At 43.0% G+C, this 18,137-nt stretch overlaps 1 protein-coding gene across 6 annotated transcripts in view; it reads left to right on the top strand.

The window, feature by feature from the left end:
* ahcyl2b (adenosylhomocysteinase like 2b) overlaps positions 1 to 18,137 on the top strand; it is a 94,120-nt gene that overhangs the window by 61,634 nt on the left and 14,349 nt on the right. For all 6 annotated transcript variants that reach the window (XM_072241567.1, XM_072241569.1, XM_072241566.1 and 3 more), the window contains 4 exons: positions 6,145 to 6,239; positions 8,422 to 8,528; positions 14,304 to 14,420; positions 15,657 to 15,720. In XM_072241567.1, coding sequence (XP_072097668.1) covers positions 6,145 to 6,239; positions 8,422 to 8,528; positions 14,304 to 14,420; positions 15,657 to 15,720 — 383 coding nt within the window. The remainder of the gene's footprint in view (positions 1 to 6,144; positions 6,240 to 8,421; positions 8,529 to 14,303; positions 14,421 to 15,656; positions 15,721 to 18,137) is intronic.

Genomic DNA, 18,137 nt, shown 5'->3' with positions numbered 1-18,137 from the left:
ACTCTGCCTGTGCGGTTCTCTTGGAGTATTTAACAATTAGTACTTCCTTCAAAGAGTCCTGAGCAGGGAATTCATCCATAATTAATACATGAAGTTTAAATCTTACCAAAACAGATTCTATGCATCATTCCGGAAGCTTGCTTTAAGTCTCGTGTTAACTTCATAGCTGGCATGTAATTGCAACAATGGTCAATACAAGAAGCTTGTTTAGAAATATGTAGAGACACAGTGCAGACGGACCAGGCCCTTCTAGCCCAAGGAGCCACACTACCCAGCAACCCACCTATTTAGCCCTAGCCTAATCATGGGGCAATTTACAATGACCAATTAACCAGTACATCTTTGGACTGTGGGAGAAAATGGGTGTACCCAGAGGAATCCTGTATGGTCACAGGGAGGAATCTACAAACTCATCACAGGTGATGTGGGAATTAAACTCCGAATTCCAATGCCCTGAACTGCAGTGGCATTGCGCTAGCCGCGACACTACGAAGCCACCTATTCTGTTTTCTAAAATAAGCAGTAGGTCTAGAATGCAATTTCAGTGTCCACATTATCCATGTATATCAAAAACTATTGGGCTGTTTATCTAAAAATATAGAGAAGGGTGGTGCGGCTCAATTTACCTTTGTTGTTGCCACCATTTCCTGCCTATATTTGTTCATGGACAGTACTACTAACAAAGTCTGAACAGAGTAAAAGTACTTATACACAGTAAGCAAAGTAACAATCTGAAGGTAAACATGAGATTCTGCTGATGCTGGATATTAAGAGCAACACGTGCAAAATGCTGGAGGAACTCAGCAAGCCAGGCAGCATCTATGGAAAGGGATAAGTCTTGGCCCAAAATGTCAGCTGTTTATATTCCTCTTCATGGATGCTGCCTGGTCTGCTGAGCTCCTTAACTTTTTTGTGTTTGTCCATAAGGCATGAGAGCAGAATTAGGCCTTCAGCCCATAAAATCTGCTCTACCATTACATCGTGGCTGATTTATTATCCCTCTCAACCCTATTCTCTGGCCTTCTTTCCGTAACCGTGATTAATCAAGAACCTGTCAACCTCCACCTTAAATATACCCAGTGAACTGGCCTGGGCGGCTGTCTGTGGCGATGGATTGCACCAATTCTTCAGTCACAAATTCATCTGCCAAATGATCATACTACACATCATCCTCACTGGCACGTGGCACAGGCATCAATCCAGGGATTACTACCCTAGAGATCCTGCTTTTCAGTTTTCTACCCAACTCCCTATAAATCTGTCTTTATGATCTCCCATTTCGTACCTATGTCATTGGTACCAATGTGTACCACATCTTCCAGCTGTTCACCCTCCCCCTAGAATGCCATGGACATCCCTGAGCTTGGCACCTGGGTGATAACCTACTCCAACGCTATCTAATGTGCTTATACCTATTATTGTGGGGTATGGCCACTGGCTGCCTATTCCCTACCCACCCACACCCCCCCCACCGTCCCTAACAGTCATTTGACTACCTCCCTGTAGCTCCTATCTGTCACCTCTTCGTTTTCCCATATGAGCCAAAGCTCATCCAACTTCAGCTCCACTTCCTTAACACAATCTGTAAGGAGCTGCAGCTCGGTGCACCTCATGCAGATGTAGTTATCAGGAATGCTGGAGGTCTCCCTGAGATCCCACATCTCACACAAAGAACATGTCACTTCCTCCAAACCCATTCTCAGCGCACTATCTATGTAGTAACAGGAAAAGAAACTTATAACCTCTGCCTGCCCTTGCCCAAACCTGACCAGTCCAACACTGGGCCATTCCAACAATGGCTGCCCCACTTGCACCTTCCTTCCTTTTTATTGGCCCTGCTCTGAATGTAGCCCACCAAAAAGAGCTGATAGATAGCACTGAAGCGCTTTTTAAACTTTGCTCTGCGTCACCAACAAACAAGCTCTCGTGCTGATTGCAGCCCGCTGAAAAGAGTTGAAAGCACTGGAGCCCTTTTTAAACCTCAGGCTGAAGGGAGATTGCACAGACTCAATTGTCATTAAGTCATAGAGTTATACAGCATGGTAACAGGCCTTTCAAGGCAACCAGTCCATGCCAGCCATGGTGCTCTATCAATCTCCTTCCATTTGTCAGTGTTTGGCCCACCTTTCTAATCTGTATATCTGTCCAAATGTTGTTATTGAACCTGCCTCAACCACTTCCTCTGGCAGCCCATTCGACACTGATACCAGCCTTTGTGTAAAATAAAAAGTTACCCTTCAAGTTCCTATTAAATTTCCATTCTCACCTTAAACCTTTGCCTTCTAACTCTTAATTCCCAAAACCTAGAAGAAAGCTGAGTTCATTCACCCTCTCCGTGCCCCTCACTGTGTGTTTTGTTATTCATTCACGTTCGTAATGACACCTGCATTCCTTTAAGATGATTTCTTGTAACCATTCTTTGGCATTGCTCGATTATATTTTAGCTTCTGGTTTGATTCTGAGTATGGACTATAATTTGCCTAAGTATCCATTGTTATGTTAAAATTTTGTTAATGGAGGCTAAGTTGCTGCCAAACTTTCTTCAAAATGTGGCTTCTACCCCAATTGATATGGAAAACATAGAAAATCTACAGCATAATACAGGCCCTTTGGCCCACAAAGCTGTGCCGAACATGTCCTTGCCCTAGAACTACCTAGGCTTACCTGTAGCCCTCTATTTTTCTAAACTCCATATCCCTATCCAGGAGCCTCTTAAAAGACCCTATCGTTTCCACCTCCACCACCGTCGCCGGCAGCCCATTCCACGCACTCGCCACTCTCTGCATTTTTTTTTTTTAAAAAAAAACTTACCCCTGAAATCTCCTCTGTACCTACTTCCAAGCTCCTTAAAAATGTGCCCTCTCGTGTTAGCCATTTCAGCCCTGGGGAAAAAGCTTCTTATCAACTTGTACACCTCTATCAGGTCACCTCTCATCCTCCATCACTCCAAGGAGAAAAGGCCAAGTTCACTCAACCTATTTTCATAAGGCATGCTCCCCAATCCAGGCAACATTCTTGTAAATCTCCTCTGCACCCGTTCTATGGTTTCCACGTCCTTTCTGTAGTGAGGTGACCAGAATTGAGTACAGTACTCCAAGTGGGATCTGACCAGGGTCCTATATAGCTGCAACATTACTTCTTGGCTCTTAAACTCAATCCCACGGTTGGTGAAGGCCGATGCACCATATGCCTTCTTAACCACAGAGTCAACCTGCGTAGCAGCTTTGAGTGTCTTATGGACTCTGTTCCTCCACACTGCCAAGAGTCTTACCATTAATGCTATATTCTGCCATCATATTTGACCTACCAAAATGAACCACCTCACACTTATCTGGGTTGAACTCCATCTGCCACTTCTCGGCCCAGTTTTGCATCCTAGCAATGTCCTGCTGTAACCTCTGACAGCCCTCCACACTATCCACAATACTCCCAACCTTAAGGGTCCCAGAACAGATTCCTGAGGCACACCACTGGTCACTGACCTCCATGCAGAATATGACCCATCTACAACCACTCTTTGCCTTCTGTGGGCAAGCCAGTTCCGGATCCACAAAGGTCCCCTTGGATCCCATGCCTCCTTACTTTCTCAATAAGCCTGGCATGGGGTACCTTATCAGATGCCTTGCTGAAATCCATATACACTACATCTATGGCTCTACCTTCATCAATGTGTTTAGTCACATCCTCAAAAAGTTCAATCAGGCTCGTGAGGCACGACCTGCCTTTGACAAAGCCATGCTGACTATTCCTAATCATATTATACCTCTGCAAATGTTCATAAATCCTGCCTCTCAGGATCTTCTCCATCAACTTGCCAACCACTGAAGTAAGATTCGCTGTCTAATTTCCTGGGCTCTCTCTACTCCCTTTCTTGAATAGGGGAACAACTTCCTCAACCCTCCAATCCTATGGAACCTCTCCTGTCCTCCTTGATGATGCAAAGATCATTGCCAGAGGCTCAGCAATCTCCTCCCTCACCTCCCACAGTAGCCTGGGGTACATCCTGTCCAGTCCTCATGACTTATCCAACTTGCTGGTTTCCAAAAGCTCCTGCACATCCTCTTCCTTAATGTCTATATGCTCAAGCTTTTCAGTCCACTGCAAGTCATCCCTACAATTGCCAAGATCCTTTTCTGTAGTGAATACTCAAGCAAAGTATTCATTAAGTACCTCTGCTATATCTTCTGGTTTCATACACACTTTTCCACTGTCACACTTGGTTTGTCCTATTCTGTCACATCTTATCCCCTTGCTCTTCACATACTTGTAGAATGCCTTGGGGTTTTCCTTAATCCTGTCCGCCAAGGCCTTCTCATGGCCCCTTCTGGCTCTCCTAATTTTATTCTTAAGCTCCTTCCTGCTAGCTTTATAATCTTCTAGATCTCTATCATTACCTAGTTGTTGTTGTTGTTGGTTTTTTTTTTTGTTTTTGTTTTTGTTTTGAACCTTTCGTAAGCTCTTCTTTTCCTCTTGACTGGATTTACAACAGCCTTTGTATGCCACGGTTCCTGTACCCTACCATCCTTTCCCTGTCTCATTGGAATGTACCTATGCAGAACCCCACGCAAATATCCCCTGAACATTTGCCACATTTCTTCCGTACATTTCCCTGAGAACATCTGTTTCTAATTTATGCTTCCAAGTTTCTGCCTCATATTTCCCCTTACTCCAATTAAATGTTTTCCTAACTTGTCTGTTCCTATCCCTCTCCAATGATATATCCAAAATGCTCTCCCACTGAGACCTGACAAGGTTCATTTCCCAATACCAGATCAAGTACAGCCTCTCCTCTTGTAGGCTTATCAGAAACCTTCCTGAACACACCTAACAAACTCCACCCCATCTAAACCCCTCACCCTAGGGAGATGCAAATCAATATTTGGGAAATTAAAATCTCCCACCACAACAACCCTGTTATTATTACTCCTTTCCAGAATCTGTCTTCCTATCTGCTCCTTGATGTCCCTGTTACTATTGGGTGGTCTATATATATATATAAAAAAAACCAGTAGAGTTATTGACCCATTCCTATTCCTAACTTCCACCCACAGATACTCCGTAGGCAACCCCTCCATGACTTCCTCCTTTTCTGCAGCCGTGATATTATCTCTGATCAACAGTGCCACACCCCCACCTCTTTTGCCTCCTTCGCTGTCCTTTCTGAAACATCTAAGCCTGGTGCTTGAAGTAGCCATTCCTGCCCCTGAGCCATCCAAGTTTCTATAATGGCCACAACATCATAGCTCCAAGTACTGATCCACACTCTAAGCTCATCCGCTTTGTTCATTATACTCCTCGCATTAAAATAGACACATCTCCAACCATCGGTCTGAGCACGTCCCTTCTCTATCACAGGCCTATCCTTCCTTTCGCGTTGTTCCAAACTTTCTCTATTTGTGAGACAACCTCCCTTTCCTCTGTCACATCAGTTCGGTTCCCACCCCCCAGCAATTCTAGTTTAAACTCTCTCCAATAGCCTTAGCAAACCTCCCTGCCAGGATATTGGTTCCCCTGGGATTCAAGCGCAACCCATCCTTTTAGTACAGGTCACACCTGCCCCAAAAGAGGTCCCAATGATCCAGAAATCTGAATCCCCCCCCCCCCACTCCAATCCCTTAGCCACGCATTTATCCTGCACCTCACTCTATCCCTATACTCACTGTCACGTGGCACAGGCAGTAATCCCGAGATTATTACCTTTGAGGTTCTGCTTCTCAACTTCCTTTCTAACTCCCTGTAGTCTGTTTTCAGGTCCTCCTCCCTTTTTCTACCTATGTCATTGGTACCAATATGTACCACGATCTCTGGCTGCTCTCCCTCCCACTTTAAGATATCGTTAATGCGATCAGAAGTATCCCGGACCCTGGTACCTGGGAGGCAAACTACCATCCGTGTTTCTTTCCTGCATCCACAGACCTGTCTGACCTCCTAACTATAGAGTCCCCTATCACTGCTGCCATCTTCTTCCTTTCCCTACCCTTCTGAACCACAGGGCCAGACTCTGTGCCAGAGGCACAGCCACCGTTGCTTCCCCCAGGTAATAATTCAAGAATTTTATGCTGAAGGGACATTGAGTTTTCTATTGCATTGGTATCTAAATATGTTTGTTACTAATGATGAACTGCTCTTCTTGCCCTGTGCCAGGTTATCCAGTCTTTGCTTGGAAGGGAGAATCGGAAGATGATTTTTGGTGGTGCATTGATCGCTGTGTGAATGTGGAAGGATGGCAGCCTAACATGGTAAAGACAGGTTGTTATTCTTTAACAGCTTAAAATACTGATAGTGATTTTTCAGTGTTTGATCAGGTTGCATTAAATAAAAGATACCAGACTCTACCAGCTCTCTCCTCTGAGTAGCGTAACTTGTCCTCACTCATAATTTCTTATTTGGTTCTTCCCACTTCCTTCAAACAAAAGGTCTAGCCATGGGCACTCACACGGGTCCCAGCAATGCTTGCCTTTTTGTCAGCTACAAGGAACCGTAGCCTACACTGGTGAATGCCCCCCACTTTTCCTACGCTACACTGATGACCGCACCCACTTTGCCTCCAACTTCCATCTGGCCTTCAAATTTGCCTGGTTCATTTCCAACATCTCTCTCCCTTTCTCTATCTCCCTCTGTCTCTATCTCTGGAGACAGCTTACCTACTGATGTCTATTATAAACCCAAGGACTCTCACAGCTACCTAGACTACACCTCATCCCCCCCCACTACTTGTAAAAATGCCTTCCCCTTTTCTCATTTCCTCAGTCTCCGCCACATCTACTCTCAGGAAAAAGTTTTTCATTCCAGAACTAAGGAGATGTCCCCTTTTTTTTTTCCAAAGAACGTGGCTTCCCTTCCTCTACCATCAACACTGCCCTCAACCGCGTCCCATCTGTTTCACATGCGTCTGCTCCTTCCTCACCCCATCCTCCCACCACCCTACCGGGGATAGGATTCCTCTTGGCCTCAACTACCACCCCACCAGCCTCTGAGTCCAGCACATAATTCTCCGCAACTTCTGCCATCTCCAATGGGATCCCACCAAGTATATCTTTCCCTCCACCCCACTTTCTGCTTTCCCCAGGGATCACTCCCTACATGACTCCCTTGTCCATTCATCCCTCCCCACTGATCGCCCTCCTGACACTTGCCCTTGCAAGCAGAACAAGTGCTACACCTGTCCCTACACCACCTCCCTCACTACCATTCAGGCCCTAAACAGTCCTTCCAGGTGAGGCTACACTTCACCTGTGAGTCTTTTGGGGTCATATACTGTGTCCAGAGCTCCTGGTGTGGCCTCCATATATTGGTGAGACCCAACATAGATTGGGAGACTGCTTCGCTGAGCATCTACTCTGTCTGCCAGAAAAAAGCGGGATCTTCCACTGCCACCCATTTTAATTCCTCTTCCCATTCCCATTCCAATATGTCTGTCCTTGGTGCTCTCCACTGTCATGATGAGGCCACACTCAGATTGGAGGAGCAACACCTTATATTCCATCTGGGTAGCCTCCAACCTGATGGCATGAACATCAATTTCTCAAACTTCCAGTCGTGACCCCCCCCCCCCCCTCCTCCATCCCCTTTTTCCCCATCTCCTTGCCTGACGATCTCTGGTGTTCCTCATTCCCTCCTTCTCCCTGCCGCGCGCACACCTTTTCTTTCTTCCAGGGCTTTCTGCCCTCTCCTATTACATTCCCTCTTCTCCAGCCCTGTATCTCTTTCACCAATCAACCTCCCAGCTCTTCACTTCACCCCTCCCCCTCCCAGTTTCACTGGTCTCCTTGTGTTTCCCCCCCCCCCCAACCTTTTAACTCTACTCTTGTCTTTCTTTTCTCCAGTCTTCCTGAAAGGTCTCAGCTCAAAATGTCAACTGTACTCTTTTCCATAGATTCTGTCTGGTCTGCTGAGTTCCTCCAGCATTGTGTGTGTGTGTGTTGCTTGGATTTCCAGCATCTGCAGATTTTCTCGTTTGTGATTGGAACTTTCTTTGAGTGGTTTACTCAAATATAGTAAGAGTTCACAGTGGGTTAGTTCCAAGTCTGTGAGGAGAATTGAGTTTCAGAGGTTGTGGAAAGAAGGATTTGGCTTCTCATTCAAAAACTTTTGAACTGATCTAGAGTTGCAGTAACAAACAAGAGAAAATCTGCAGTTGCTGGAAATCCAAGCAACACACAATGCTGGATGAATGCAGCAGACCAGGCAGCATCTCTGGAAAAGAGTACAGTCGACGTTTTGGGCAGAAACCCTTTGGCAGGACTCTGACATCAACTACTCTTTTCCATAGATGCTGCCTGGCCTGCTGCGTTCCTCCAGCATTGTGTGTGTGGAGTTGCAGCGATGTTCTTTTGTTATGTGTATGACTGATTCAGTTTGGCCATGCTGCAAATTGCTGACTTTCATATGAAGATGTAAATAATTTGTGTTTTGGTGCAGATACTGGATGACGGTGGAGACCTCACTCACTGGATTTATAAGAAATACCCTAATATGTTCAAGAAAATTAAGGGCATTGTAGAAGAAAGTGTGACTGGTGTTCACAGGTGAGTGTTAACATGAAAACATCTTGGCAGTCTTTGGGGTTTGTTTTGTTAATACAGCATTGGTTCTCTTGGATCAAACACCAAAGACAAGATTTCCTTTTCGTTTTACAACTTTACTTTCTTCGTTCGGTTTAGTACACTAGGCTGCCATTTTTTACCCAGCATAGAAGACAGAGGGTAATGGTTGTGGGGTTGAATTGTTCAAGCTGGAGGTCTGTAAATAGTGGTGTTCTGCAGGGATCTATGCTGGGGCCTCTGCTGTTTGTGCTATATATAAATGACCTAGATGAAAATGTAGCTGGGTTGGTTAGTAAGTTGGTGAATGAAACCAAGACTGGGGTTGTAGATGGTGTAGAAGACTGGTGAAGAATACAGTGCAATATAGATCAGTTGCGGATATGACCAGAGAAATGGCAGGTGGAGTTTAACCCAGATAAATGTGAGGTGTTGCACCTTGGTAGGGCAAGCACAAGGAGACAGTACACTGATAAGGGCAAGATAAGATCTTGGGATTCATAGAACATAGAATAGTACAGCACAGTACAGGCCCTTCGGCCCACAATGTTGTGCCGACCCTTAAACTCTGCTTCCCAAATAACCCCTCACCTTAAATTCCTCCATATACCTGTCTAGTAGTCTGTTAAATTTCACTAGTGTATCCACCACCACCACTGACTCAGGCAGTGCATTCCATGCACCAACCACTCTGAGTATAAAAAAAAACCTTCCTCTAATATCCCCCTTGAACTTCCCACCCCTTACCTTAAAGCCATGTCCTCTTGTATTGAGCAGTGGTGCCTTGGGGAAGAGGTGCTGGCTGTCCACTCTATCTATTCCTCTTAATATCTTGTATACCTCTATCATCTCTCCTCTCATCCTTCTTCTCTCCCAAGAGTAAAGCCCTAGCTCACTTAATCTCTGATCATAATCCATACTCTCTAAACCAGGCAGCATCCTGGTAAATCTCCTCTGTACCCTTTCCAATGCTTCCACATCCTTCCTATAGAGAGGTGACCAGAACTGGACACAGTACTCCAAGTGTGGCCTCATCAGAGTTTTATAGAACTGCATCATTACATCGCGACTCATAAACTCTATCCCTCGACTTATGAAAGCTAACACCCCATAAGCTTTCTTAACTACCCTATCCACCTGTGAGGCAACTTTCAGGGATCTGTGGACATGTACCCCCAGATCCCTCTGCTCCTCCACACTACCAAATATCCTGCCATTTACTTTGTACTCTGCCTTGGAGTTTGTCCTTCCGAAGTGTACCACCTCACACTTCTCCGGGTTGAACTCCACCTGCCACTTCTCAGCCCACTTCTGCATCCTATCAATGTCTCTCTGCAATCTTTGACAATCCTCTACACTATCCACAACACCACCAACCTTTGTGTCATCTGCAAACTTGCCAACCCACCCCTCTACCCCCACATCCAGGTCGTTAATAAAAATCACAAAAAGTAGAGGTCCCAGAACCGATCCTTGTGTTACACCACTAGTCACAACCCTCCAATCCGAATGTACTCCCTCCACCACCACCCTCTGCATTCTGCAGGCAAGCCAATTCTGAATCCACCTGGCCAAACTTCAACTGATTCAAGTTCATAGCTCCATGAAAGTAATTACACAGGTCAATAAGGTGGTTAAGAAGGCTTATGGAATGCCTGTTTTTATTAGTCAAGGCACTGTGTTCAAAAGTCAAGAGGTTATTATGCAACTTTATGGAACTCCGGTTAGGCCATGTCACAAAAAACTGTGGGTCAGTCGTTTAAGAAAAATAACCAGATGGCTTGAGTTGCAAAAACAAATTGAGGTGCTTTTATTTACCTCAAAACAAAACAAAAAATGGGGGGGGGGGGACACAAAATAAATGTGTATGTGTATATGTATGTGTGTGTGTGTATATCTCCACCCTCAGACTAAACTAATTAGCTCAATTAGCCAATTAAAGATGGTATCCTCCACCATCAGCACACGGTGCAGGTTGCTGCTGCCTCTATATGAGACAGCTCCATGCAGCAACTCTGGTTCAGCCCCAGTCACTATTACTGCTGGGGATGAGTGTTTTACCGAGTGCGCCATGTGCCGTCCGTAGTTAGTGACGGGCCTTCGTCACAGGCCACATCTGAAGAATTGCATAAAGTTCTGGCCACCCCAAGGTAGGAAGGATGTTGAGTCTTTGGAGAGGGTGCAGAAGAGGTTTACCAAGATGCTGCCTGATTTAGAGGCATATGCTATCATGAGAGGCTGGACAAACCTGGGCTGTTTTCTTTGGAGCAACAGGGGCTGAGGGGAGATCTGACAGAAGAATTATAAGATTATGAGAGGCATAGATAGAGTAGATAGGGAGTATCTTTTTAACAGGATCAAAATGTCTAATATCAGAGGTCATGCATTGAAGGTGAGGGGTGATAGGTTCAAAGGGAATGTGAGAGGTAAGTTTTTCACTCGGTGGATGCTTGGAATGCGCTGCCTGGTACCGTGTTAGGGGCAAATACAGCAGAGGCTTCTAAGAGATGTTTAGATAGGCACATGAATGTGAGGAAGATGGAAGGATGTGGACATTGTGTAGAGAGAAGGGATTAGTTTCAAGGTGGTGGTGGGGGGGGGGGTTGATTTACTCTTCAGCAGGTTTGGATCAATATTATGACCCAAAGGTCCTGTTCCTGTGCTGTACTGTTCTATACATTCCAACAATTAAGTTACAATGAGGAAGGTGAAAAAATCTATCCTATGTTGATTAACTGTTTGGTTTGATTTGATTTTTCTCTCGGTATACTTGAATATGCAGCGGAATAGGCAAATTACCATAATATAAATTGTTTGCTGGGCCTCAATTGATGCAAATGTAAGGCAATATTTCCCAGTTGTCTCAGGCAGTGAGCAGTTAACCCAAGCAGTCGGGGACTTTCAGTTCTTGGTGTTTGTGCAAATTATCTTGCTGATTTGATTGAATTTGGGCAATGCAGAGTTGGTTCTACCAGCTTTTGAAGAGTTATCTTGCATCTCCTATTTGATTGCTGTTTGGCCATCTCTGGAGCTTGAAGTCTGTTTGGTTATTGCTATGCTCTATTGGTGCCCACTGGCCAAGTTAGGAGTTGGAGCAGAAGATGCCAGTGTTCTGTGACACTGGAAAGATTTGTGACTGGGTCTCCTCTTGTGAATCATTTCAGGAAATAACTTTAAAGGTGAATATTAGCAAACTAGAAGCCAAAAGCAACATTTTTGATATGCTTTCAGTACAAGAGATTCTGCAAATGCTGTAATTCTTATGCAGCACACACAAAATACTGGTGGAACTCAGCTAGTCAGGCAGGATCGATGGAAGGGAATAAACTGTTGATGTTTCAGGCCAAGACCCTTCATCAGGACTGGAAAAGGAGGGGACAGAAGCCAGGATAAGAAGGTGGGGGGGGGCAGTGGTACAAGCTGGTAGAGGGGATAGGTGGAAGAGGTAAAGGGCTGAAGAAAGAATCTAATAGGAGAGGACAGTGGACCATGGAAAAGGGAAATAGGAGGTAATGGGCAGGTGAAGAAAAGAAAAAGGGTAACCAGAATAAGGAATGGAATGGTGGAGAAGGAGGAGAGGATGAAATTACCAGAAATTAGAGAAATATGTGTCCGTGCCATCAAGTTGAAGGTGGGGAATAAGAGGTGTTGCTCCTCCAACCTGATTTTGACCACATGACTAGAGGAGGACATGAGCAGACATCGCAGAATGGGATTGGGAGGTTTGACTGAAATGGGTAGCTACTGGGATATGCAGATGATGCTACTCTAATGGCTGAAAGTGAGGAGGATCTGAGGAAGCTTCTGATCAAAGTGAAAGAAGAAAGTTCAATAGCTGGCTTGTTGCTCAATATTAAGAAAACCAAGATTATGTCCACCAGCCCTATTAACTCCGTGGTAATAAATGGAAAGGAAGTGGAAACAGTGATGGATTTTGTCTTTCTCAGTTCAAAGATTTCTACAGATGGTAACTGTAGCCACAAAATTAAATGGCACTTACTTCTAGGGAGGGCACAAATGGCAAAGTTAGATAAAATACTGAAGAGCAGAGACAGAACATTGTGTACGAAGATCTGTATAGTCAACTCTATGGTAGTTCCAGTTGTGATGTACGGCTGTGAGAGCTGGACTATTAGTAAGGCTGAACACAAAAGAACCGACGCCTTTGAACTTAGATGCTGGAGGGAAGTGCTAAGAGTTCGTTGGACAGCGAGAAGATCCAACAAGTCAATACTTGAAGAAATACAGGCATAATGCTCACTAGGAGGCTTGATTATGAGACAAAAGGTCAAATACTTTGGCCACATCATGAAAAGAGAGGATTCCTTGGAGAAGACTCTCATGCTAGGTAAAAGAAGGAGAGGACAACAGAGGCTATGATGGGTAGCTAATATTACTCAGACAATGTGTATGATCTTGGGGGATCTTAGAGATGCAGTTTCTAACAAAAAGGCTTGGTGTGCAGGAGTCCGTGAGGTCAGGAAGAGGCGGACTGAACTTGATGACTGAGCAACAACAAAGCCACCCCGGAAATCCTGCCTTTGTGGTAGACAGGACGAAGGTGCTCGATAAAGCAGTCTCCCAATCTGCGTCGGGTCTCACCGATGTAGAGCAGGCAGCACCAGGAGCACCAGATACAATAGATGACCCCCATAGACCCACAAGTGAAATGTCGTGTTATCTGAAAGAGCTGTTTGAGGCCCTGAATGGAATTGAGAACAGAAGTATAGGTGCAGGAATATCATCTGCCACATTTGCAGGGTTAAATGCCAGGTGGAAGATCAGTTGGGTAGGGATGAGTGGGAAATAGAGAGCGATCCTTATGGAAGGTAGAGGGGAGGGAAAATATGTGCTTAGTTGTAGGGTTCAGTTGGAGATGCCGGACATCATGGAGAATTTTGTGCTGGCAACAGAGACAAATGGAGTGTTACAAGGGGAGCCCTGTTCTTGTGGTGACAGCGGGAGGGCTGATGTGTGGGAAATGGAGGACATGCAAGTGAGAGCAGCATTGATGGTGGTGGAAGGGAAACCTTGTTTTAAACATCTCACATGTTTTAGAATGGAAAGTCTCATCCTGAAACATACTTCTACGTTTTCCCACATGCCTGTGTTTTTCTAGCTTTTAGAATAATATAAAAACTAATCATTTAAAGCTTCCATTGCACATTTAAATCTGTTAAAGCAACAGAAGGCATGAACATTCATTCTTGAATGTAGTTCTGATGTTTGTGTGGTTATCTCAAAATTAAGAGTCTTTTGAAGCGTTGCCATGTAACTGGAGATAAGTAAGCCACAAAAGGTCTCAACCTGATTTATTCTGGGGGGAGAAAAAGCTTTTACTTTTGTGTATTTCGGAAGGCCTTTCCGAGGTTACCATTCATGCCTTGAGTCTTCAGGCTTTTGTTGCACTTCATTTTGTTGCTACATTTGCTCTTCTGTCATGCAGGCTGATTATAATTGAAGTTTGTTTTTACATGCATACTGATATTAAATTAAGTTTCTCAAAAAACTGTTACTAAGCTGTAGTTCTCATGGAATTAACATAAACATGTTAGTTGAAAGTAGTAGAGATGAGAAACAATCTTTTTTGGAAGTTTCTGATAGAGCTGCCTGTCCTAATTCTGCATCACTAGAATAAAGCACAAACATCTTCAGTTCTATATTTTCTTTCATCACCAATGAACCTGAGCTTAACTGGTGTATCTGATGTATTCTAAACTGATGTGAATTATCCGTTTGCTTTTTCTCTTCCTTTTTAAGGCTTTACCAGTTGTCTAAAGCTGGTAAGCTCTGTGTTCCTGCCATGAATGTAAATGACTCTGTAACCAAGCAGAAGTTTGATAATCTTTATTGCTGCAGAGAGTCCATACTGGATGGGTATGTATTCAGAACCTATTCACCTCAAGTCAATTTTGTTATGAATGTATCGATATTTATAAAATTTATTTGTGAGTGAAATAATCCAGAAATGATATTACTCAAGAATTTTTTGGCCAAAGGGAAAGATATTGAAAATTAACCATTCAGCCTCAAAGTTTTATAGGTTACTAATAAGGACCTTTGATTTCTGTTCTTGTGTCAGAATCCCAAATTAAACTATGGCTTCATCTCTTGATTGGCAGAGGTCTAGACTCTGTATGCCATTTTCTTTATTGAGAAAATGTATTTCATTGGGTGGGTAAGGGCGGGTAAATAAATGACTAAAATAAAGGAGCCTTTTCAGTGGCCTTTTTTTAAAATATCAAAGCTGAGTGATATAGTTTATAGGCACACAAGTTCTTTAATCTAAACTGTTAGCTTATGGAAATAATAGCAAATCCTCATTTGCCATGTTGATGGTGTATAAAAAAAACACAATGATTGTTGTATTTTGTATTCAGTGATGACACTGCTCCAAGTACAGAGATTCTGCCTTTCTGTGCATCTCTGGTCTTGACCAGTTTTATGTCTCCCGAACAAATTTGCATCTTTAGCTGCCAATCAGATTCAACAGAACTTCTGGAGGAGGATCTAAGTGATGAGCGTTGCTTTTCTAAAATTTGTTTTCCCATCCAGTCCTACCCTGCTACCTGCGTCCAAGCTGCTGTGAGCTACAAAGCTGGGCACTTGATCCTTTCTGCTCAAAGAAGAAAAAAAAAATCGGATGTAGCTGACCAGTATAGAAAACAGCAGAAGAGACTTGGGATATGTTGTGGCATTTTTAAAAATCTTTATTGAAGAATGTATTTCTTGGTTCAAAAGCAGAATATGATGGAAACAGTCAGCATCATTTAAGGAGTGAAGTAGTTTGACATTTCAGAACTGGGAAGGTTGGAAAACAAGCGTGTTTAAGTTGAATAGAGGGAGAGGGAGCAGACCAAAGTTGTCAAAGTTAAATTACTTGGAGACACAAAAAAAATAAACCATTCAAGCTGAAAGATCTCTTTTGGAGGAGAGATGGTGGGAAACTTGCTAAGTTGTAAATTCAATACCAGTCCCCATTTGCTCCATTGATGAAGTTTCTTTATCAATTTGTCTTTAAGAAAGTTGCATAATTATTGTAGTAAATCATTACCACTTTTTTCAGTGTGTAGATATTGGAAATTAACTATGAATTTCACATTTTAATGAAAGCCTCAAGAGGACAACAGATGTGATGTTTGGAGGCAAACAGGTCGTGGTCTGTGGATATGGGGAGGTAAATATTTGCTTTCTAATTTTTTTGGAGGGGGTGATGACAACAGGCTTTTGAAACATTCTCAATTTGATGTACTGAACTTTTGAGATTGCAAGCTCTTAGTGAGACTTCCTTTAAGCCAAGTTTATTTCTCTGCATTAACATTGTCCTTTATCTCTGAGCAGCCTGTACCTTTTGACAATGACATCAGTGATGAATTCTCTTTTTCATCACTGTTCATTTAGTCTATCTGTTCTCTGACTTCCATCTGCAGACTCTAGCTAAATCTGTTCACTTAACAATAGCTAAGCTTGTGACAGCTGAGAGAATCACTTGGCTAATATTTTAAAGTGAGAGGGGATTATGATTCTGACAGTATTGTCAACCTTTCAGATTTTATGTGCCAATTTAAAAAAAAAAACTAAAAAGATACTTTCTTGAAGTTTTTACTTATAAAAACATGAGATGTTGGCATCAATTGTGCTTTCTTTTCAGTTTCTAGCAGCCCACTGTGTATCATTTTTATAGCAGTTGAAATAAAAATTTGTTTGCTGGTATTCTATAGAAGTTAAGAAAATTTGATACAAATAAAATATTCAGGAAACTTAGTTTTCTTAATATCAGAAGCATTGTGCTCTGTGGTGTTGACATCTCTAATTGTGTATTTTATTTTTAATTTAAAAAATAATCGTGCACTACAACAGGAAGTGGGGGGAGGGCCGTGCTGGAATTTTCCAGAGCTGGTAGTTTAGATCCTTGCTAATCCATTCAACCTACGAATATGCTTAGTGTTTCTTCTGTTTGAATCTGGAACCATATTTGGGACAACATAATGGTGTGTGTACCAGTTTTTAATTTGCAGACAGCTTGTGTTTGTGTAATCTCTATTTGAATACAATATAAAAATACTCATAATACAGAAGTGGAGAGAGCAGTTAATTGCAAGGATAAATGTAAACTACGTCAGTAAATTTTAACAGGTGCAAGGTGAAGTTGAGGTGATACATTTTCTGAAGGAGAACTAATAGACACTAATCAAAGAAATATAGTGATACTGAGAAATACTGCAGGTGCTGAAGCATTCCAGAGGTCAGGTAGCAATCACAGGCGAGGAGAGTTGATGCATGTTTAGAGAAGCATGCTTTAGTGGGGGACAGGGTTATGATGGAGATTGCAACATAAGACAATATAGAGACTGGAATAGATGCAGCCTGCAGCGCAGGGTAGGGAATGAAATATGTGATTACATAGTTATAAATAGAAATGCAGAATACATGTGCTCTTCTATCATTTAAACCTATACCCACAACTGGAATAATTTAATCAGTTCATGAAGAATGCTTGGGCCATGACTGCAAGGATATCTCAACAATATCTGAGATGCAAAATTGTAGTTAATGAAAGAATGGAAAAAATATTAAGGTCGTTTTATGATGAGTTATTTAAAATATAATGCAATTGGTTCTCAGTGGAGAGGAGAGACTATGAAGTTAATAACCAAAAATTTAATTCAAAGGACTGCATCAACGTGTAACATCACAGTACATCTGCACTCCTGATGATACATGTGGGGTGTCATTTTCAGTCCTGAGGAGGATTCAGAGGGGCTTCACAGTGATACAGATCAGCTAATCAGATGGCTAGGACATGGCTAATGGAATCTAACTTTGGTAGAAAAGGGAGCATTTGTTTAAACTGAAAGTGGTGTTCTGCAGGATATGGGTGTCTTTGGTGCACATTGCTGAAAGAACGTGCAACTGTAGTAAGCAGTTACTACAGTTTCTCAGGTAGAGGGCATGTTGGCTTTACTACAAAAGGATTTGAGTACAAGCGCAAAGAGATCTTATTGAACAGACAGCACATGAACAGGGAGTTTCATATATATCAAATTGAGCACTGATGATGTCACCTTAACTGGTGACAGTGTTTGCAACCTAAACTCCAGGCTCAGCATACAAACCTACAAACAAGCAGACAGCCCCAGCTACCTATTTTTTTTTTTCTTTCATTTCAAGCTTGCAAGGCAACTCTCCTTTAAGCTTTCCTCTTCCACATTAAATGTATGCCTTCTGGTATTTGACATTTCTACCCTGGGAAAGACTCTGGACAGCTACTCTATCTATGCCTCTCATAATTTTATTTAATTCTGTCAGGCTACATGTCGATCTCCAATCTTCCAGCACAAACACTCCCAGGTTTTGCCATCCCCTCTTGAGGCAACACAGGCAACATCCTGGTGAAACTCTTCTGTGTCTGCTCCAAAGTCTCCACATCCTTCCTGTAATGTAGCAAGCAGACTGCACACTATACTCCAAATGTGGCCTAAGCAAAGTTGCCACATGACTTCCCAACTTTTATACTAGTTGACACCCTAGCCACTGAACACAAGCATGCCATAATCCTCCTTTACCCCCTATCTACTTGTGTTGCTACTTTCA

The sequence above is a fragment of the Mobula birostris genome, chromosome 23, assembly GCF_030028105.1.
Source record: "Mobula birostris isolate sMobBir1 chromosome 23, sMobBir1.hap1, whole genome shotgun sequence".
In the NCBI taxonomy this organism is placed as follows: Eukaryota; Metazoa; Chordata; class Chondrichthyes; order Myliobatiformes; family Myliobatidae; genus Mobula; species Mobula birostris.
This window is presented reverse-complemented; position numbering and strand designations above follow the sequence as displayed.